We start from the raw sequence: 22,598 nt of genomic DNA on the forward strand, positions 1-22,598 counted from the left end.
TGTTCTGCATGTGGGCCAAACACCTAACAACCATGACATGCAGAGTTTGCTGTTAAAAGATCACCAGTGAAGTTTTCCATGTCATTTAAAGTTTACCTAGTTGGCCATGAGCTGTTTCCATTGCAAATCAAGAGGCATTTCTCGAGATAAAGCAAGCAGAGCTGGAATAGAAGTAGATTTAACAGTACCAAAGCCTGTTGCGTATCCTTCCGAGTCCCATAATGAGGCATTCAAACCAAAACATTGCAGACTGTTAGTAACTAATGATATGGCGAGTAACAGTTTGTGCCAAACAAAAAAAACAAAAACAAAAAAAAAGTGTGGCCTTGATTATTTGGTCCTCTGCCAACCATGTTGACTTTGGTCCTCTGCCAACCATGTTGACTTTGGCATCATATTGAGACCAAATACCCAGGTTTGGTAACCAAGCTGCAGAATTATTTTGACAGGAGGAGCGGTCACAACAGAGAGTAAATCATACTTTTATCACTGTAAATCACAAGGCAGCTGAAGCATTGTATCATGGCATAAAAACCCTATAATATCAGTCAAAAATTTATCTTACCTGCTTCTAAAGACGTGTTCAGTAATGTAGGGAGAAGCTATTGCAGCCAAGCTGAAATCTCAGTCTTGGCACTAGAAACAGGTGCTAGATGTTATTTGTGAGAACCATCTATTCTCCATTTAGCTTGACAAGTCTACCAACATTGCTAATTGTGCTCAAATAATGTATGCTTATGTGTGCTGTATTGAAGAGTTCAGTGTTGAGGAGTTTTTGATTTTGTATCCTCTGTGAACTCAGTTGGTGAAATATTCCAAGCTTTGAGTAATTTCTTACAACAGAATTATGTTGATTGAAACCATTGATGTTGAATATGTACTGATGACACAAGGACAATGGCAGGCCACCACAGTGGTTTGGTGAAGCAGGTCCAAGTGGTTGCACTGGCTGCTGTTTGATCCAGCCGGTGCTGGACAAGGCAGTAAAAATTGTAAACCTTATTAGATAAGAACTTATAATAAAATGACAAGGTCTAACTTGTCATTTCATTCTTCTGCGGAACATTACCTGTAAATCACTGTCAGCAACATAAAAAACTTTGCACAAGGTAATTCGTTTGTACATGTTTTAATACATGCTAAACCTTTTGAAGATGAGGCCCCAAGTCTGCAAAGCAAATTAAAAAGGTCAATGTAGGTTTTGCTTTGGGAATTGTCAGCTGTTGACATTTGTTTTGGACTCAGGCGTTTCACACTAGAGTGCGATCAGAACAGTGATCACCATATAACTAAACCAAAACAAAATGACAGGATCACAAAAAGCAGGTAGGAGCAAAGCAACTTCTTACACATGCTTGCTGCAAACTGTAAACAGGACGTACAGCTTCCCTCCTACCACTCTTTCAGGATGATTGTGTTACGGAGTTCCCACTTAATAGTTGTCCTGTTAACAGACTCTCCCACTTGAGGTGTGGATCTCTCCAGCTCCTCCAAAGTTACACCAGGCCTTGTGGCTGCTTCTCTGATTAATGCTGTCTATGCTCAGCCTGTCTCCACAACCTCTCTAATGTGTTCCTTGGTCTCCATGATGCTGTGTGTTTACTGATGTTCTCTAATAAACCTCTGAGGCCATAAAGAGAACACCAGGGTTTAAACTAAGAATAAATTACACACAGATTGACTTCATTTACAAATTTTTATCTATAAAAAATGTAGCAACCGACCTACTCCTAATGTAGCACCCGACCTACTCCACATGCCAGGCGGCACAATCAAACACAGACAGAAAGAAGAGGTAGGAAAGAAAGGTGTGCAGTTATCTCCAGAGAGTTGTCAGAGTTCATTATCCAAACCACTTCATAGCTTGTTTGCCTTTGGTTTCTGAGATGCTGAAACCAGTTGAGACCCTGCAGCCAGCGCAGGAAAGCTTGGAGGCACTTCTTAATATAGCAAGATTCCTCATCTTCATCATCTGTTTCCTGCAGCAGCAACATGCATGTGAGGTATCAACAAAAAATGTCCACATGTACCCCAAATGACAAATAATCACTGCAAATAATTTGATTTTAATATTTAAAATGTCCAATCATATCTCCTTTTACAATCTCCTGTATATATATATATATATATATATATATATATATATATATATATATATATATATATATATGTATGTATGTATGTATGTATGTATGTATGTATGTATGTATGTATGTATGTATGTATGTATGTATGTATGTATGTATGTATGTATGTATGTATGTGTGTGTGTGTGTGTATGTATGTATGTATGTGTGTGTGTGTGTGTGTGTGTGTGTGCGCGCAAGCAAAAAACCAACCTGTGATGCAATGTACTTCTCCAGAGATCCCTCCACTTGGCCCATGTTTAGAATGGCTGTGTTAGGCTGCTGCTCAGCAGGAGACTCCTCATTCAGTAGTAATTTGCCTTTGAAGTTGTGGACAACACACACCACCTACGAAAACAATGATGATGGAATGATTTATAAAAACACACAGCACAGATATTTGGAACATAATAAGATAAGCAGATATTTTTGAGCATAACCCATGTACTGAGGTTACACAGTCTGATGTGTGCTGACTGTCTCTTCAGGGTGTTGTTGCTGTGATGGATGTAGCTCCCCCAGTATTATGTAAAAAGTGGCCATGAGGTTCCAACTAAAAATGTCCAAATCCCACTTGACTGAGCAGACGTGCATGTTTTTAAAATGTTCCTGCAGATGTCTCGCTCATTGTACAGATTTAAACCCCTAAGCATTTAATTTAGCATGTCTTATAGGTTTCTAAAACTGAATTGTTATAAAACATATTTGTAACATTTTTTTAGACTGAAGCTGTTAATATTCCAAAACCATATATAGATTAGTTTTGCTTTGAGCAACTGTTTACCCCTGAGTACTTTTGGTCTTTGTTGAAGCAGAGGTCTTTATTTTATGATAATGGCAAGGTAAAGAGAAAAAAATATTGTCAGTACAAGACCTAGATGTGTTTCTTGCAGCTGACATTATGTTAAAGATTTCATATATCGGACTTTAGAAAAATCCTAACTTATCGATGTGAATCTGACCTGAGCTCTGACCTTCTGGCTCCCCCTGTGTCCGGAACAGCAGCTGTAAAAACTGGCCAAAGCAGCTCCACAGAACATGGGGATTAGGCTGCTCTCTGAAATAGGGCTAAATAGGCTGAAAATTGTGAACAACCCCTTACATTTTTATTTCTTAATTTTTTCTCTATTCTTTAAAAATACCCCCAATGAATGCAGGCTCAGCAATGAGTGTCTGTTTAGGTCCCCAGGGAGTCAGAGTTGTTCTCATGGGTCCTCATGGATTCTACAGAGCTCAGAACAACATAACCTTAAAGCTGAATGCTCCCAGTGCCTTACAGCTTTACAAATGCATACCAAAACATGTAACTCATGTGGGAAGCAGATAGCATGAAACTATGTCAGGCTGGTGAGATAAATCCAACTTTCTAAGTTGGAGAGCTGAGAGATGGTTTTTGTATCCCCTGCATTGGGAGCGCTGGAAGAGAGGATCCAGTTGACTGCTCTACAATCAAATGCACGCTGCAATTTTAATTAGTCCAATTAACGGAGAATTAATTGTTGGTTTTGTGGGCTATGTTTATTAACCCTAATCCTTGTTTAGGCACAGCGTGGGGACGCATGGGAGTCACTATGAATCTGGGGTGACACCTTCTTTCAGTTAGTTTTTTTTTGTAATGCTCATTTGCGGTGAAGAGCAAAGGGAATTAGTATTTGAAAAATGTACAGGGTCTAAAACTGGCCTCGACCAAATTCTTTGAGGTCGACAATACGACGCCAAGCCAAGACCAAGGCATCACATTTCGAGGACAAGACCAAGATCGAGACTGGGAAAAACGGCCAAGGTACCTCCGTCCCTGGTTATCAAGCATTAATTGCCTATTTAAGGTCACATCATCTTAACCTGAAAACCTTCTAGGTGGACCTGATGGTGTGGTTCGGATCATTGCCCTGCAGCACAAACCAAGTAAACTTGAGCTTAAGGTATGGGGCCAAAATAGTAGCTTTAACATTTGCAAATGTGTGAGGAGATTTGTGTGTCTGTACAACAATCTGCAAATGTGTAAAACTACTTGAGTGTAATCCATTTTGCAAATGTGTAAAAAAAAATCCACAAATCTGTATTCAGATCTGCAAATGTGCACTGAGATTTGCAAATGTGTAAAAATCCACAAATCTGTATTCAGATCTGCAAATGTGTACTGAGATTTGCAAATGTGTAGATCAATCTGTAAGCACACACAGAGACACTTGTGTCTGAAGTATTTTCGCTTCAAGACCCAGAAATACAGACAAATCATTGGTTACAAGTCAAGCAGTTTTTGGGTTGGCTCTCTTTACACGTGATTTTTGCTACACTTCTGCCGCGTGAGATGCACAAATAGGTAAAAGGATTTGTATGTGTATAGTCAAGATTTGTAACCCCGAGCACAGGCTCACAGGCTGCCCTGAGCGCAGGCTCACAGGCTCACAGGCTCACAGGCTGCCTCTTCCGGCTGTGGGAGGTCACGTAACTTTCAAGGATTTTACCAAAGCGTGTTGCTTCCAGACGGCTGACAATGCAACTTGTTATAACTATATAACTCTCTCCCTTTAACGGCAAAAGTTTCCTGTTTGTTTTTTTTGTTTGTTTTTCTCCCCAGTGTCCTGTCTAGCAATGTGAAAATAAGAATTGATGCCTTAATGCCAAATAGAACTCGACAGATTTTGCTTTCACAAGTGGAGCAAACAGCTTTCGCCATAGTGCTCCGCTTGATTTATGCATGTAAATAGTTTTATTGTGATTCCTGCAGGGAGAATTTCAAATTATATGGACACTACAATGGGAAAGCAGGAGAGTAAAGGAAGAACAAGAAGAGAAAAAAAAGAAAGAAAAGAGGTGAAAGAAAGCAGAGATAAAAGGTAAAGAATGATAAAACGTCTTCCGTCTGCTTCATCACCTGGAAAGAGAGATGTAAAAAGAACAGCACAACCAACAGACAGTGTAACAGATACAATAGACTAGAGTAACACCTTGATACCATTGCTAAATCATATGTATTATTATTTAAGCTGACGTGTAAAGTGATACCTGAGAAAAGAAAGTGAAAGAAAATAAATAAAAAAATTGATTAATTAATCAATTACGGGCTTCCTGTATATAAGTGATCACTTAATACCTGGAACCCAGCACCTGTGGGTGTTTGTGAGAGTGCACTAGTGAAAATAATCCAGAAGGTGTTGTTTTCGACCAAGACATGTCATTTAAATCCCATATTAAACAGGTTTCCAGAGTTTCCTTTTTTCACCTCTGGAATATCGCCAAAATTAGAAACATTCTGTCCAGGAGTGATGCTGAAAAACTAGTCCATGCATTTGTTACTTCAAGGCTGGACTATTGTAATTCTTTACTATCAGGAAGTCCACAAAATGCAGTTCGAAGTCTTCAGCTGATTCAAAATGCTGCGGCAAGAGTTCTGATGAAAATCAACAAGAGGGATCATATGTCTCCAATTTTAGCTTCCCTTCATTGGCTTCCTGTTAAATCAAGAATAGAATTTAAAATTCTCCTTCTAACGTATAAAGCCCTTAATAATCAAGCTCCATCATATATCAGAGCTCTGATTACCCCGTATGTTCCTAACAGAGCACTTCGCTCTCAGACTGCAGGTCTGCTGGTGGTTCCTAGATAGCCTGGTGAGACCATCCTGATCTCGCGAGCTTTCAAGGTTTCACTCGCAGATCAGTCTGGCTACTCTCCGTTGAAGAAAATTTGGAGCCGTTCACCAAACGAACGTCCAATCAGCGTTGGCTTTGAGGCGGGTTGAGGTGTGACGCAACGGGAAGCGCGTCAGTTCAGTCTAAACAACATGGCGGCTTCAGCCGATGAAACTAGCGTTAGCGTGGCTATCGAGCAAGTTTTATCGGAATTACAGAGTATTTCTTTGCTGAGCTAACGAGCCTTTACCTGCAGCAGCAAGAGTAGCTTGGCTTGTGGTTGTGTTTTCGTCGTCGCTCTGTTACGAGCGACGACGAATCTGATTGGTTCATTTGGCCCGTCTATCACCAACATAGGCCAATCAGCTAACCAGTATTTTCGCCCCTTCCCAAAATTACTTCAACGGAAGGTTTCCAGATGGATATGCGGAGCAAATCTATCTGGCGGAGTCAGGTAAGTTCCTAGAGTCTCTAAAAGTCGAATGGGAGGCAGATCCTTTAGCTATCAGGCTCCTCTCCTGTGGAACCAACTCCCAGTTTTGGTCCGTGAGGCAGACACCCTATCTATTTTTAAGACTAATGTTGAAAGTTTCCTTTTTGACAAAGCTTATAGTTAGAGTGCCCTGAGCTATCTCTATAGTTGTGCTGTGATAGGCCTAGGCTGCTGGAGGACATCAGGGTCTAATTTTCTCACTCTACTGATTTCTACTGTTCTTCAGTCTACTGTTCTCCAGTTTTGCATTGTATTACATTGAAATGACTGTCGTCATTTCAGCTTTTAACTTTTTGCTCTCTCTCTTTTTCTTCATAGTAGGTACACCTGGTCTGGCGTTCTGTTAACTGTGACATCATCCAGAGAAGACGGCTCACCCGCTACTACCTTCCCGTTAATGGGTGGTTTTTCTTCCCACTGTCGCTTCATGCTTGCTCAGTATGAGGGATTGCAGCAAAGCCATGTACAATGCAGATGACTCTTCCTGTGGCTCTACGCTTCCCCAGGAGTGAATGCTGCTTGTCGGGACTTTGATGCAATCAACTGGTTTCCTTATATAGGACATTTTTGACCAATCTGTATAATCTGACCCAATCTGTATAATATGATTGAACTTGACTTTGTAAAGTGCCTTGAGATGACATGTTTCATGATTTGGCGCTATATAAATAAAATTGAATTGAATTGAATTAAATAACTTCTTTGGGAGGTTTGAGGCACTAAACAGCACTCCAGCAGTGAAATCTGTTCCCTATCAGGAAGAGGAGGTCTTCCACCTTGACACTGCCAACATGTGGAAGACTTTGAGGAGAGTCAACCCGCGGAAGGTCCCAGGTCCCGACAACATACCTGGGCGGGTGCTCAAGGAGTGTGCAGGTCAGCTGGCTGGTGTCCTCACAGACATTTTTAACACCTCGCTGGAACAAGCCACAGTGCCAGCATGCTTTGAGTCTGCCTCCATCATTCCGGTGCCAAAGAAACCTCAAGTGACCTGTTGCACTGACTCCCATTATGATGAAGTGCTTTGAAAGACTGGACAGATTTCAGTTTGTTCATGTTAATAATAAATCTTCTTCAAGCTCTAGGGTCACTTGTGGAGTACCACAGGGTTCAGTCCTTGGACCGATTCTCTTTACTAATATATATGCTTCCGATTGGCAAAATTATCAGACAGCATGGGATTAATTTCCACTGTTATGCTGATGACAGCATAACAGTGGAAATTAATATAGCTGGAAACAGCTATATTTATCCATAAATCCTGATGAATCCAACCAATTACTTCGACTGCAGTCATGTCTTGATGACATCAAAAGCTGAATGACTTTAAATTTCCTGCACTTAAATTCTGACAAGACAGAAGTTGTAATCTTTGGACCAGAGTCCTCAAAAAATAAACTTCTTAATCAATCGCTTAATTTGGATGGCATTAACTTGGCCTCTGGTAATAAAGTAAAAAATCTTGGTGTTTTTTTCGACCAAGACATGTCATTTGAATCCCATATTAAACAGGTTTCCAGAGTTTCCTTTTTTTCACCTCAGGAATATCGGCAAAATTAGAAACATTCTGTCTAGGGGTGACGCTGAAAAACTAGTCCATGCATTTGTTACTTCAAGGCTGGTGTCATGTTTTGTTCTGATGACCCGAACACACTACACACAGAGGTAGGAATCTTTGTGAGTTTATTGAAAGAGATGGTTGTTAGATGATGAGACCAGAGAGACAAGACTGCACGGGAAGAGGGGTGAAGATGATGGCAGGTGCTGATGGTCCGGAGAGGGTCTCTTGCGAGCCAGAACACATCAACAGGTCTCACAGCACGGCAGAGCATGAACCAGAGCACAGCCACAGTTTCTTCAGCACGGCAGGGAAGACCGGAGCACAACAACAGGTTCTTCAGCACGGCAAGGGAAATCAGAGCACAGCAGAAGAGTCAAACCAAACTGATCAAACCAGGGTGGGTGGAGGGTGGTACGGATGGCGGGCTGAAGTCAAACAAAAAACTACCCGATCAGGGCGAACCAAAACAAAGAGGAAAATGAAAGTGGACTAAACAGTGTGTAACCCACCAGTTAGGGTTCAAGTAGTATTTTTGTTGTTTTCTACGTACTTTTATTGATACTGGGTCTTATTTTGAAAACCGGAAGTTTATTTGGATAACACAGGAAGTGCAATGCTTAGAACAGTGCATCTAGCTTAACTCCATTAGTTGATTCACGGAGCCGCTCTTTCACCCACGTGTGATAAGAAAAGAGAGGAAAAGAGCGTGGATGAGCACGGAAGGAGGAAGTTAGTGGGTAAACACAACTCCATCCCTTGGTCAGGTCTTTTTTTGATGAGTGTGAGAAAATGGAAGATTCCAGCCCTCGTGTCCAGGAAGGCTGATTCTGTGAACCATTGATGGCGAGCCTCCCAGCTTGAATCCAGAGCCTCCACAACACCGTACGGCGGACCACCAATCTGTCTGTGGTATGATCATGCCAGTCACTTTGACTGACACCACCTAGCGTCTACCTCGAAAAGTGCACTTGGATAAACCCCCCTTGACTTTTGACTATTTTCCCCCGACTTTTACGACTGACATTTATTGAACTGAGAGCAACCGCTCTCAGGAAGGAACAAAAGGAACCTCATCTTCTTCAAGACACATTTTCTTAGTTAACGGGCCCACAGGTTACATTGTTATTGTTTGTTGTATTATATGTTGCAGTGTTCTTTTTGGCAACTAAAATATACAATAACTACAACAACCTGTGTGTTTGGTTATTGCCCTATCTCTCAGCTCCTACGAACCTAGTCTGTGACGTGTACATACCTTGAAGTGGGTTACACTGGTTTCTAACAGACACTGGCAGGTAAACAAGGGTGAAATAACGAGCAAACATCGCCAGAGGCCAAAACAGACAAGATAGGCGACTAACGCCACAGAGCAAACAAGCAGAACAGGCGTATGATAACGCCAGAGCGAAGGAACAGGCGTACGACAACGGCAGATGGAAGGAACAGGCGTACGACAACGCCAGAGGGAAGGAACAGGCGTACGACAACGGCAGAGGGAAGGAACAGGCGTACGACAACGCCAGAGGGAAGGAACAGGCGTACGACAACGGCAGATGGAAGGAACAGGCGTACGACAACGCCAGAGGGAAGAACAGGCGTACGACACGCTAAGGCTCAACAACGTACAGAAATGCTGGAGCACAACTAGCGTATAGAAACGCTGGGGCGAGAGGGAAACAGGAACATCTAAAACACCAGGAACAAGAACAGAAAGTGTCCTAATATGCCAGGGAACAACAATTAAGGGCGTTCTACCACGCCGGGAAACAAGAAATCTAAACACCAGGGAACAAAGGGCATCCTAACACGCCAGGGAACAGAGGGCGTCCTAATACGCCGGGAACCAAGAAATCTAATACACCAGGAGACAGAGGGCGTCCTAACACACCGGAGAATCAAGAAACCTAAGACACAAGGCGTTCTAACACGCCATGGAACCAAGAAGTCTAAACACTAGGAGACAGAGGGCGTTCTAACATGCCAGGAGACTAAGAAACTAAGAGGCCAAAACAAAAACTAAGGTAGCATGAACCAGACAAAGTAAAGGAGCGTAAAGCTCAAAACCAGGGATAAGAAGCCTAAAGAGCGCTGGAAACTAAAGAGCGCTGGGCCTAAAGAGCGCTAGACAAAATAAGGATCTAACCAAGAACTAGAAAACAAAGGCATGAACTAAACTATAAAGCAAAACCAGAAAACTAGGACGGGGATAACACAAAAAGAAAAACCGAAGCAAAAACTAGAAAATAAAAACTAGGAAAGGAAAAATACACTAAAGAAAAACTATAAAACTAATGCAATACTTGAAAATTAAAACAAAGAAACTAGGGCCCGAACTGGTAAATTAATGTAAAAACTAGATAGCTAAAGCTAAAGTAACACAAAACAAAGCTAGACTAGGGTAAAAAACAACAATACTAAAGCAAACCCGGAAACTAAAGGCAGATCTAGAATACTAAACAGAGCTGGAAAAAACAAAATAGAAACTAAAGAGCTCTAAGAAAACAAGAACCCTCTAAATAATTCTAAACTGAGGAATTCTAAATAACTCAAAACTAAGGCCGAGCTTAAACAAAATAAACAGAAGGCACATGCCTTAAGGGCACACTGTAGGGGAGGGAGAAACTAAAAACAATAAATAAAGTCAAATCATAACTAAAACTTAAACAAGGCGGAAAAACTGAAAACTAATGGTAAACAAAAGCCGAATCAAAACTAAACCATGACAGCTGGACTATTGTAATTCTTTACTATCAGGAAGTCCACAAAATGCAGTTCAAAGTCTTCAGTTGATCCAAAATGCTGCAGCAAGAGTTCTGATGAAAATCAACAAGCGGGATCATATTTCTTCAATTTTAGCTTCCCTTCACTGGCTTCCTGTTAAGTCAAGAATAGAATTTAAAATTCTTCTTCTAATGTATAAAGCCCTTAATAATCAAGCTCCATTCTTTAGCTCTCAGGCTCCTCTCCTGTGGAACCAACTGCCAGTTTTGGTCCGTGAGGCAGACACCCTGTCTACTTTTATGACTAATCTTAAAACTTTCCTTTTTGACAAAGCTTATAGTTAGAGTGGCTCATGTTACCCTGAGCTACCTCTATAGTTATGCTGCTATAGGCTTAGGCTACTGGAGGACATCGGGGCCTATTTTTCTCACTCTACTGATTTCTATTGTTCTTCAGTCTACTGTTCTCCAGATTTGCATTGCATTACATTGAAATGACTGTTGTTATTTCAGCTTTTAACTTTTTGTTCTCTCTTTTTTCTTCATAGTAGGTACACCTGGTCTGACGTTCTGTTAACTGTGACATCATCCAGAGAAGACAGATCACCGGCTATTACCATCTAATGTAGAACAGATTACTGGATCAATGTGTGCTTCTGTGCTTGTTAGTCTGTTATCTTGTGTCTCTGCTCTGTCTTCTGTAACCCCCTGTCGGTCGAGGCAGATGACCGTTCATACTGAGCCCGGTTCTGCTGGAGGTTTTTCCTTCCCGCTAATGGGGAGTTTTTCTTTCCGCTGTCGCTTCATGCTTGCTCATTATGAGGGATTGCAGCAAAGCCATGTACAATGCAGATGACCCTCCCTGTGGCTCTACGCTTCTCCAGGAGTGAATGCTGCTTGTCGGGACTATGAAACAATCAACTGGTTCCCTTATATAGTAAATTTTTGACCAATCTGTGTAATATGATTGATTTGACTTTGTAAAGTGCCTCAAGATGACATGTTTCATGAATTAGCACTATATAAATAAAATTGAATTGAATTGGTAAAGGAACACATCGTCTCCAGTCTCCCCTCAACATTTAACCAGTTCCAGTTTGCCTACCGACGGAACCGCTCCATTGAGGACGCTATCTCCTCTGCTCTTCACCTGAGCCTGGCACACCTGGAGGAGAAGAAAACGCATGTATGGATGCTGTTCCTGGACTTCAGTTCAGCGTTTAACACCATCATCCCACAGCACCTGGTGGGAAAACTAGAACATCTGAGCTTTAGCACACCCCTTCGCAACTGGCTGCTAGACTTCCTCACCAACAGACTTCAGTCAATCTGGGTCGGACAGAGCACTTCTGATGTCAACACCCTCAGCACGGACACATGACTGCGTCCCCAGGTTCACCACCAATCACATCGTGAAGTTTGCTGACGACACAACGGTGGTGGGCCTGATCAGAGACGATAATGACCAGGACTACAGAGAGGAGGTGGAGCAGCTGGTGGGCTGGTGCAGAGAAAACAGCCTGATCCTGAACGTGGAGAAGACGAAGGAGATCATCGTCGACTTCAGGAAGAACCAGCAGCACCAAGTTCCTGGGGGTGCACATCACGGACAACCTCAGCTGGTCTGTGAACACCACGTCACTGGTGAAGAGGGCAGAGAAGCGCTTGTACTTCCTGAGGAGGATGAGGAGAGCCCACCTGCCCCCCCCCCCATCCTCACGACCTTCTACAGAAGCACCATAGAGAGCATTCTGACCAGCTGTCTCTCTGTGTGGTGTGGAGGCTGCAGTGCCTCCGACTGGAAGAACGTGAGGAGAGTGGTGAGGACAGCAGAATGGATCATCGGGGCTCCTCTTCCCTCCATTAAATACATTTCATCTCAGCGCTGTGTGTCCCGAGCCCGTAACATCATCAGAGACCCCACACACCCCCACCATGGAATGTTCTCCCTGCTGCCCTCTGGGAAGAGGTTCTGCAGCATCCGCTGCAGGTCCACCAGGTTCTGCAAAAGATTTTTCCCTGCTGCCATCAGACTGTTGAACTGCTGATCTATAACCCATAAACCACAACATTCGCATATTTGCACATTTTGCATCATTGCATCTCCATCTAGCATTACAAATGCTGCCGAACTCTTAGTTTTTAAATGCATTCTTGCACAAATGCCCTTTGCACAATCAAATTATGTACATACAAATCCATCCATTTTCTGATCCGCTTTATCCCTCATGGGGTCGCGGGGTGCTGGTGCCTATCTCCAGCGTTAATTTATGTACATACAAATGTTTTTTAAAAATACTCACCTGTACACTGTGACTTTCTCCTGCATTGTTTACATTTCAATTGTTTTACTTTTAAATCACTGCTGCACCTTATACTGTATTTTAAATCTACTGTAATTTACAAGCTGTATTCTTGCACAAATGCCCTTTGCACAATCAATTCTGCACATACAAATGGTTTTACAAATACTCATCTGTACACTATGACTTCTCCTGCATTGTCTACATTTAATTGTTTTACTGCTGCACCTTATACTGTAATTTATTTTACTGCAATTTACAAGCTGTATGCAACGAAATTTCGTTCTGTACGCACTCTGTGCATACAAAATGACAAATAAAGTTGTCTAAGTCTAAGTCTAATAGTGCTGTGATTTCTGAAGCTCCACGTCAAATTGCCCAGAAGAAGAAAACAGCGTCTGGCGATGTAATGTTTCGGCTGTAAACTGTAGTAAATAAACCCACAGCTGTAGCTGAAAGTCTCCCTAAGCAACAGTTAAACCTTGTAGTGTGTAAACGGAGAGTACAAAGGCAACACAAACCTGTTTTCGCCATGTAAACAGAGCTAGAAACTGTGCTACAGTGATGCAAATGTATCTAGAGCATAGTTAACTATAAATAATAACTGCCAAATTGATCAAATTTCAAGTAGAAGACTTGCTTTATATGCACGACTTACCTTGTCACTCCTCAGAGCAAATAATCTCCCTTCGTCTCTCCTCTTCTCCATGACACTCAAATATCCCTCAAACTGATGCCGGCTTATGTTGCGTTGTTATGAGGAGAAAATTATCTTGTTTTAACAAGATAAGCCTCTCATTAAAACAAGAAACTTTTGCCGTTAAAGGGAGAAAGTTATATAGTTATAACAAGTTGCCTTGTCAGCCGCCTGGAATCAACACGCTTTTGTACAATCCTTTAAAGTCACGTGACCTCCCACAGCCAGAAGAGGCAGCCTGTGAGCCTGTGAGCCTGCGCTCAGGGCAGCCTAGGAGCCTGTGAGCCTGCGCTCAGGGCAGCCTGTGAGGCTGTGCTCAGGATTACAAATCTTGAATATACACATACAAAACATTTTACGCATTTGTGCATCTCACGCGGCAGAAGAGTTGCAAAAATCACATGTGTAAAGAGAGCCAACCGAAAAACTGCTTGACTTGTAACCAATGATTTGTCTGTATTTCTGGGTCCTGAAGCTAAAATACTTTAGACACAAGTGTCTCTGTGTGTGCTTACAGATTGATCTACACATTTGCAAATCTCTGTACACATTTGCAGATCTGAATACAGATTTGTGGATTTTTTACACATTTGCAAAACGGATTACACACAAGTAGTTTTACACATTTGCAGATTGTTGTACAGACACACAAATCTTCTCACACATTTACAGATTTATTTACACATTTTCAAATCCCACTGCACACACACAAATCGAGATACAGACACACAACTCTACACACACATTTGCAAATGTTAAAGCTACTATTTTGGCCCCATATTAAGGTCCCAAACTGGAGATATGCTTTTTCAGGATTTTCTTCTTGGTTCCATTAAAGTCGTATAGCTCCAAATGCATCAAAGCAGCCCAGGACATTGACACCACTGTTAGAGAAATGTAAATATCATCATTTTATTTGTAATAAAGTTACAGGCCTTTGGTCTGTTTCAAAAGCTGGCTTGCAGGAATGTTCTGCTTTTTTAACTTCAAACAGTGTGGATTGTTCTGCTAGATAAGGAAATGGTGTGCCTTATCCAGCTGTGCAGGTTGCAACTGATTGATCATTACTAGCAATATACCTGCACCCCTTTTTGTATGTTGTAAACTCCTGACCACTGCTGTTCCTTTTTTGAAGTCCAATAATAAAGGCAGAAAGACAGAGAAGCCCCCGGGGAGATGAGCCCAGACGTTCAGAGAGTGCTATTCTCTGTTTGGCTCTTCTGCCCTTCACTGCAGAAAAGTAACGTGTGTTTTGTGTTGGTTTCTTTCTAGGACAATAAGGGGTTATTATAATAACTCTAATAGCCACAACCACCACCACGTTTGAATGTAGGAATAATTAAAAATTTTTTGAAATGATTCATTAGTTTTCAACAGATGTAACAGGGGACACACTATTCATAAAAGTTCCACTGTGGTCAAAATGTTTTTTGGTAAATATGAGACAGGTATGTCTGTCCTTCTGAGTGAGCAGTGGATCTGGCCTGGGCACTCTCTCAATGTGACCATGTTTGCTCAGCCTTTCTTTCTTAGTGTTGAATCATTGCCTCCGAGGTCTGTGCTCTTCTCTGACCTCTTGGATGAGTTTTTAATGTTCTCTTGGAGTAATTGTGGTAGGTGAGACACTTTTGGAAGTTTCTGCTCTGTTCCATGTTTTCCAAACTACAATTTTCTTTGTGAGAGCAAAAAGCAAAGGAAAGGTGGAGAAGTGGCAATATTGTTTAGTGATTCACAAAAGTCTAAAAATTGTTTCTGGGAAAATTTGTTTCGCACTCCAGGTAAAGAGCCCTGTACAAACTATGTTTTTGAATGTTTACAGGCCTCCTAAGTCCAATTCTAACTTTTTAAATTATTTTAATGACCCATTTGTGATATGTGTTGATTATAACTGTTTAAGTATTGTGGGACACTTCAACGTTAACAATAAAGAAGAAGAAGATTTGCTCACCGGGCTGAGAACATTATTATAACAATGTATGTTACAATGACAATGATGATGATGACAATGATGATGATGATGATTATTATTATTATTATTATTATTATTATTATTATTATTATTATTATTATTACCTACTATGAAGAGAAAATACATAGAGACCAAAATGTTTAAAGTTGACATAACAACAAACAGTAGGAGAACTCAGAAGTGTGAGAAAAATAGACCCTGATGTCCTCCAGCAGCCTAAGGCTACAACAGCATAACTAAAAAGATAGCGCAGGGTAACCTAATCCACTCTAATTGTAAGCTTTATCAAAAAAGATAGTTTGAAGCCTAGTCTTAAAAGTAGACAGGGGTTGGTTTCACAGGAGAGAAGCCTGATAATGAAAAGATCAATTAAATTTTATATATATAGCGCCAATTCATGATACATGTCATCTCAAGGGACTTTACAAAGTCAAATTCAATCAAATTATACAGATTGGTCAAAGATTCCTATCTAAGGAAACCTAGTAGATTGCATCAAGTCTTGACAAACATAATTCACTCCTCTTGAACGAGCGTAGTGTTACGAACTGAATATGAAGACCCAGAATTCAAACCAGACAAAATGTGTAAAAAATTTAAACAGTTTATTTAAAACTAAACGGCTGCAGGTTGCATCAGTGTCTATGGCAGGAACCTCTTCTCTCACTCCTCAGTCTGGGGGAAACCACGAGCGTCGGTTCGAGCCGGCTGGCAGTTGTGCTAATGTTGCTAGCACTGATCAGGAAGTCCCAGAGTGGGGCTCTTGCAGATGTACGATGGTCAAGGGGCAGGCAGAGGGTCAGAACCGTGAAGGCAATGGCAGGCAGGAAGAACAGGAGGGCAAACCAGAATCCGTAGTCGGGGATGAGGTCCAGGGTCAGAGCCAGGTGATCAGAAGTCCGATGAAGAGCCAGTGGGAAATGCAAGATGGGGTCGGGACACAGTTCCAGGTTCGGTAACGGGCTGGCTTATGATCAGAACGGGTCAGGCAGGGCCAGGTGTCCGGCAGCAGGTCCGTTACAATACACAGGCAGTCAGATCAGTCAGGGATCAGGCAGAAAAGACAGGCAGTCAGGTCAGGCAGAGATCAGGCAGGCTCAGATGTCGAGAAGTCAGGAATCAGGCAATCAGTAAGTCAGGAAAATAACGCTAGAAATAGTCTTAAACGCTCGAAATAATCTGGCACTGATGTCTGGTCTGAAGGCTGGTTATATGCTGACAGGAGCAGATGGATTGGATGAGTGATGATGTAAACGGGTCGGAGCTGAGCAGGTGTGTTGAGTGAGGAATCAGACCAGCACCAGTGCTGAGATCATGACACATAGAGCCACAGAGACAGTCGTCTACATTGTCCATGGCTTAGCAGCAATCTCTCATAATGAGCAAGCATTAAGTGACAGTGGACAGGAAAACTCCCCCTTAACAGGAATTATCTGAATCCCATTCTACTTTTGAGAAAAATATACCCTGATGTCCTCCAGTAGCCTAAGCCTATAGCCACATAACTACAGAGAGGGTAACCCAAGCCACTCTAAAGAACCAATTCTTTTACTTTAATCCCTACAGTATGTCCAAGTCTTTCTAGGAGAATATTGTGATCAACTGTATCAAATGCAACACTGAGATCTAACAGGACAAGTACAGACACAAGTCGACTATCTGAGGACATGATATTATCATTAGTGATCTTCACCAGAGTTGTTTCAGTGCTATGATGAGCTCTGAAGCCCGACTGAAACTCTTCAAATAGGTCATTATTACGTAAATGTGCTTGATTAGCAACTACTTTCTAAAGATTTTGGATAAGAAAAGATTGGATATGTCTGCAATTTATTAAATCATTTTGATCAAGACAGGGTAAAAGTTAAGTAAAGGTTTAATAACAGCTACTTTTAAAAGCCTGTGGTACATATACATTTACTAAAATTGTGGCATTAATCAAAGGGAATGCTTTCTTAAATAACTTAGTTGGGATTGGGTCTAACATACAAGTTGAAGGTTTAGATGAAGCTAAAATTTTAGATAACACAGAAAGTTTTACTGGGGCTAAACAGTCACAGATCAAGGGCATATGGCGAGTACTATGGCAGCATAGACCAGTGGTCCTGTATCGATAGATAAAAAGCTCCCCAAAATTCAAGTTTCTTACACGTTAAAAGCTACTTTACTCAAGGATAATGAGTGGGGATAAAGACAAGACTGGGCAGTCCCATCTTGGAGCTCAGAAATATGACAAGAATAAAGCATGTGGAACACGCTTAGGACAAGAGGACTAGAAAATGGAGGACGAGGCTTCCCCTGCTACACTAAGCTCACTCAGAAAGGTGGTGAGTGAGGTAGTGGCGGATGGTATGCGGGACCTAAAATCAGAAATGAAGGAGTTACTGCAAGTGAGGACAAACCTGAAGGAGGATATGAAAGACCAACTGGGCGAGCTCACAAGCGAAATAAACCAACAAGTCAGCGCCATCACCACCAGGATTGAGGAAGTGGGTAAGCGCCTTCGAGAAATGGAGAGAAATATGGCGGGGAAAGAGAAATAGGACATTGAAGAATAGGATGCTATTGTCCAGCTACTGAATGATCAAAAGTTGCTCCAGGAGAAGATTACAGACTTGGAGGGACGCTCACCCGGAATAACATATGAATATATGGCATCCAGAGGGTGTTGAGGGGACCTTTACGCTGAGGTATGTGCAAAACCTGATCGTAACTGTGCTTTGGGAAAGCGTGGACCTGTGCAGTGAGAAGAATCTCGGGTTGGAGAGAGCCCACAGAGCGTTGGATGTGCAGTCTCCTGCGGGTGCACCTCTGCATTCAATGGTGGTGCGCTTCCTGAAATTTAACATCAAAGAGCAAATCCTCTGCGCTGCTGGGAAGAAACCCATATACATATAAGACAAGCGCTTATTTTTTATCATGATCATCATGACCCCGCTGACAAAAATCCGGGTGCACTTTGATTCAGGCATGGTCATATAAAACAGCGCGGAGGAGGCTGCGGTGGATCTACAGAGACACCGAAGCCTAAAGCCATCATGGTGGAGAAGATCAACAATCTACTGCCAATGAATATGGTGAGACCGCGATGTGTAGGCAAAGCACCTGATATTTGAGAGAGTGCACGGGAGAAACTGAAAGTGTTCCAGTGACCATAAAAGAGAGGACATCCCTCTGGATGAATAATCCTGTATTTATTCCTTAGAAGAAAAATAAGTATGATTGCCTCACATTACAATCGTTGGATCTGTAGGTTAACGCTTTGCAGGTGACTTTTATTTGTACCTTTTCAGCTTGCTTGTTATATTTGGCGAATAAGGAGGGGCCCCACATTGTTGCATTTTCCCTTAACATCAAGAGGAAATGAAAAACACTCTTAATTTGAAGACCTGTTTTCTTGTTATGACAAGTTCTGTCATGTTTGAGGGCTAGAAGTGAAGTCACGCAGGAGCTGGTAAACATGTCAGTATTGTGCAGAGTGAATGCAGTCACTAAATAAGAATAGTATAAAGAATCCCATCAAAAGGAGTGAGATTATTTCAAAATTGAAATTTGAGCATACAAGCATTTGACAAAAGACATATGAAAAATTTAAGAAAATGGTTTTTAAAAATACATATTTTGCTCCCCATAGATCTGGTAAAAAAGAGAAGTAGCCATTTTTATATCCAACAGCATTAATTTTTATCTTATTGCAGAGCGTAAAGATAAACAGGGTAGATTTGTGATCTTAAAGGGGAAACTGGAGGAGGAAGAAGTCACTTTATGTAACATTTAAGCTCCCCCTGGAAGTAGCATCCATTTTTTTAAAGAGGAATTTAATCTCATAGTTGCAGAAGCGAGTGGTATATGCTTACGTGCTGGTGATTTTAATATACTTCTAAATCTGAAACTAGACACTACTAACAGAGCGGAAAAGGACTCGTGGAAAAACATCCCAGTTCTTACAAAACTTTGTAAGAACTGGGATGTATTGATATATGGCTCCCTGTATCTGGCTCCCTGTATCTCAGAGAACAGACTTTAAAATACTCCTGTTAGTCTATAAATCCCTGAATGGCTTAGCACCTAAATACATCACAGACTTGTTATCAGCGTATCAACCCTCCAGACCACTCAGGTCCTCTGGCTCCAGCCTTCTCTGCATACCTAGAACACGAACCAAACATGGAGAAGCAGCATTTAGTTCCTATACTCCACTTATCTGGAACAAACTTCCAGAAAACTGTAAAAGTGTCATACTCAAGGTTCTAGGTGCAGGTTATGTTGGTCTCTCTCTTTCTTTCTGCAGGGTGTGATGGGCAGGTGTTCTGCATCTCTTCTAATTAGGAGACCTACTTAAGGAGCTGAAACCAGGAGAAGGGCTAGACCTACTCCAGCTGAACTTCTCAGTTATTTCCTTGACAAAACCTTACCTCTCTGTCTTCTTCCTAGTTATCTGGACCCTGACCCGAGTGCCTCGAAGCTGTATTCTAAAGGAATGAGGAAATCCGGCGGTTCCCTGGCCGCTTCTGGTCTCCTGCCTGAGCTCACCTGCCTGTCCACCCTCCAGCGGTGCTCAAACCAAACGAGGACCCACTCGGACCAACATCACCTGCCGTCCCCTGGAACCCTGAGTACCACCCGCCCTGGAGAAAGCCAAGCAACAACCTCCGTGAGTCAGCTCCTCCCTTCCTCATTACTCATCGTCTCTCGTTCATGCTCACCAGTGTCCTCATTATGACAAAAAATGCTGAAAGCCTGGGTTCTTTTAAATCAAGATTAAAAACCCATTTGTTTAGGATTGCATTTGACTGTTCTACTCAAACTGCAAACATTATTACTATAAGTTTGTGGTCCAACTGTTTTTAAAATCATTCATATTTGCTTTTAGTTTCCATCTTCCTATCTTTTATTTTGTTAAAATTTTCCTACATTTTATTTTAACTGTTTTTTTTCTTGCTTTTATTCTGTTTTTATTTTCCAATGTTTTAATCATGTAAAGCACTTTGCGTTCTTTGCTATACAAACAAATGTAGCTTACCTTGCCTTCTGCATTTGTGGATAATGATTCTTGCTGTGGTTCTCTTGAGTCCTATAGCCACGGAAATTGCTTGGTAACCCTTCAGACCATGACGTTTTGCTCTTTCATATCTTCTAGCCTACTTCATCTTGTTAGATAAGACAAGGTGTTGCAGTAACATATACATACATTTTTCAGAGCCACTATAATACTGACCACTACAGGAGATCCTTCCTGCCCACAGTCATCCGCATCTACCACTCTTTGAAGAATCTTGGATTATATGAGTTTGAACAACATTTAAGTATTTATGAATTTAATTTAATCATCTTTTAAAAACATTTTTAATTCACTCATACTATCTGTAAATAGTCTGATATCAAAGATAAAGTTATGGAAGATATTAGGAATTGATACCTCCCTTTACTAAAATTAAATACTTAAAAAAAAAAGAGGGAAATCCATTTTTACAGCACTATAAATGCTGACTTAATCTAATATCGGTGGTGCACATCTGTAAATTTTAGGCTTTTATTCTCTATGAGGACCAGATTGACAAAAAGCCTACCTGTATGTCTATCCACTCAGAGCATGTATTCTTGTCCTCTAATTAACCAAGTCAGGCCCTGTTCTGGTGTTGGGCACCCCCTTACTTTGAAAACCCTTAAATCCTTAAATCTCTCAGGAATAAACTGGAATAGTCCTGGGTGAGTTTCTTATGTGCAGGGATTTAAGGAAGACAGCAACTCACCACAAATGTCTCTGTGTGGAACTGCTGTTCCACACAATATTCCTAAAATAAAGTGACATTTAAACTGGCAAACTGATGCTATGTCGATTCTTTATTTCTCCTAAATTTCCCCACCCTGTCATATAGTGTGTAATTCTCACCAGGAATGTGGCGATGGCCATGCCGATGATGAAGCCCGCGATGACATCTGACCAGTGGTTGCGGTATTCAGCAACACGATTCAGACCAGTGAGGAAGGCAAGACACATGAACCCCAGAGACATGACAGGCTTGGCCAAGCGACTCCCCTTGGCATGCACAGTGCAAGTCACATACATCTACCGGGAGAAAGACATGCCTGGATTAGAAAATAGACCTTTTCAGTTTATCTATGCACCACCAAAAGAATTACATCTTTATTGATTTAAAATTGTTGCCCAAACTAAAGAGAGAAAAGGGGAAAAAATATAAAAGACAGCAAAGGGGAAGGAAATACAAAAAGGACAAGAGAAATAGATCAGAAAAGTGATTTATGAATTTGCCCTGGTGATTTGGTGCTGAAGGGTTCACGAGTTATAACAAACAAATAGATGCTGTTAAACTATGTTCACCTACAAAAGGAGAAGAAATCTAAATTTAAGACCTTTAGAGTGGTGAGATCATCATTTAGCAGTTTAAGGTCATATAAATAAACATAAGGATACACTATAAAGGATATTTATTTAAACTGCTAGGTTCCCCTAATTTCCTTTTAATTTCTTTTTAACATATTAAAGGGTCATTAAACCTAACATGTCATGAATCACTCAGAGGACCCAGAAATTCAGCCACAAGACACAGACACTAACAATACTTTCAACCTGATACAACGAAAAATGGTTTTGTTCTTTGAAGAAAACAACCTGTTTGAAGCTCATTAAAAAGGCAAAAGGAGGTCCAAAAACACTATGTCAGGGTTTTGTGGAGTTGAACCCGAATTCAGCCGCACACAGAGCCACGTTTAAAGCGGCTCTGTGTGCGGCTGAGGCTTGGCAGACGTAAGGCAGGGGCAGGGACGAGGAACACACGAAGGTGAAGACTGAGGGCATCGTATTTTTGAAGACGGACCGGCAGTGTGGAACTGACTGAGGGAGTTTATATAGGGAGGCTTGCAGGTGGAAACAGTCCAGGATGATTACTAGCAGACAGGTGTAGGTGATTAGGCAGAGTGGTGTCAGGGCTGGCTGGAGCAAGGAAGGCGTCGGAACTGTCCAGGGTGCAGAACTGAACCCTGACACACTACTATCCAGAATTTTTTGTTTATGCAGGGAAGTCTCAAAAGGGCAAATAGAAAAATAAAGATGTTTGGTATGAGAGAAAGAA

General features: G+C 41.5%; 1 protein-coding gene across 2 annotated transcripts; it reads right to left on the reverse strand.

Moving 5' to 3' along the window:
- Positions 1-1,113: 1,113 nt before the first annotated feature.
- On the reverse strand, positions 1,114-22,328 carry plppr5b (phospholipid phosphatase related 5b). 2 transcript variants are annotated; one of them, XM_036125426.1, is made up of 4 exons: positions 22,139-22,328; positions 21,398-21,574; positions 2,340-2,474; positions 1,114-1,979 (listed from the first exon to the last, which is right to left on the reverse strand). In XM_036125426.1, the coding sequence occupies exons 1-4, from the start codon at positions 22,151-22,153 to the stop codon at positions 1,773-1,775; spliced, it is 534 nt and encodes a 177-aa protein (XP_035981319.1). In that variant the 5' UTR covers positions 22,154-22,328; the 3' UTR covers positions 1,114-1,772. The 2 variants fall into 2 exon arrangements, with proteins under 2 accessions (XP_035981319.1, XP_035981320.1); XM_036125427.1 differs by lacking the exon at positions 22,139-22,328 and adding an exon at positions 21,880-22,011.
- Between the last annotated feature and the right edge of the window lie 270 nt (positions 22,329-22,598).

The sequence above is a fragment of the Fundulus heteroclitus genome, chromosome 21 (assembly GCF_011125445.2).
Source record: "Fundulus heteroclitus isolate FHET01 chromosome 21, MU-UCD_Fhet_4.1, whole genome shotgun sequence".
NCBI lineage: Eukaryota > Metazoa > Chordata > Actinopteri > Cyprinodontiformes > Fundulidae > Fundulus > Fundulus heteroclitus.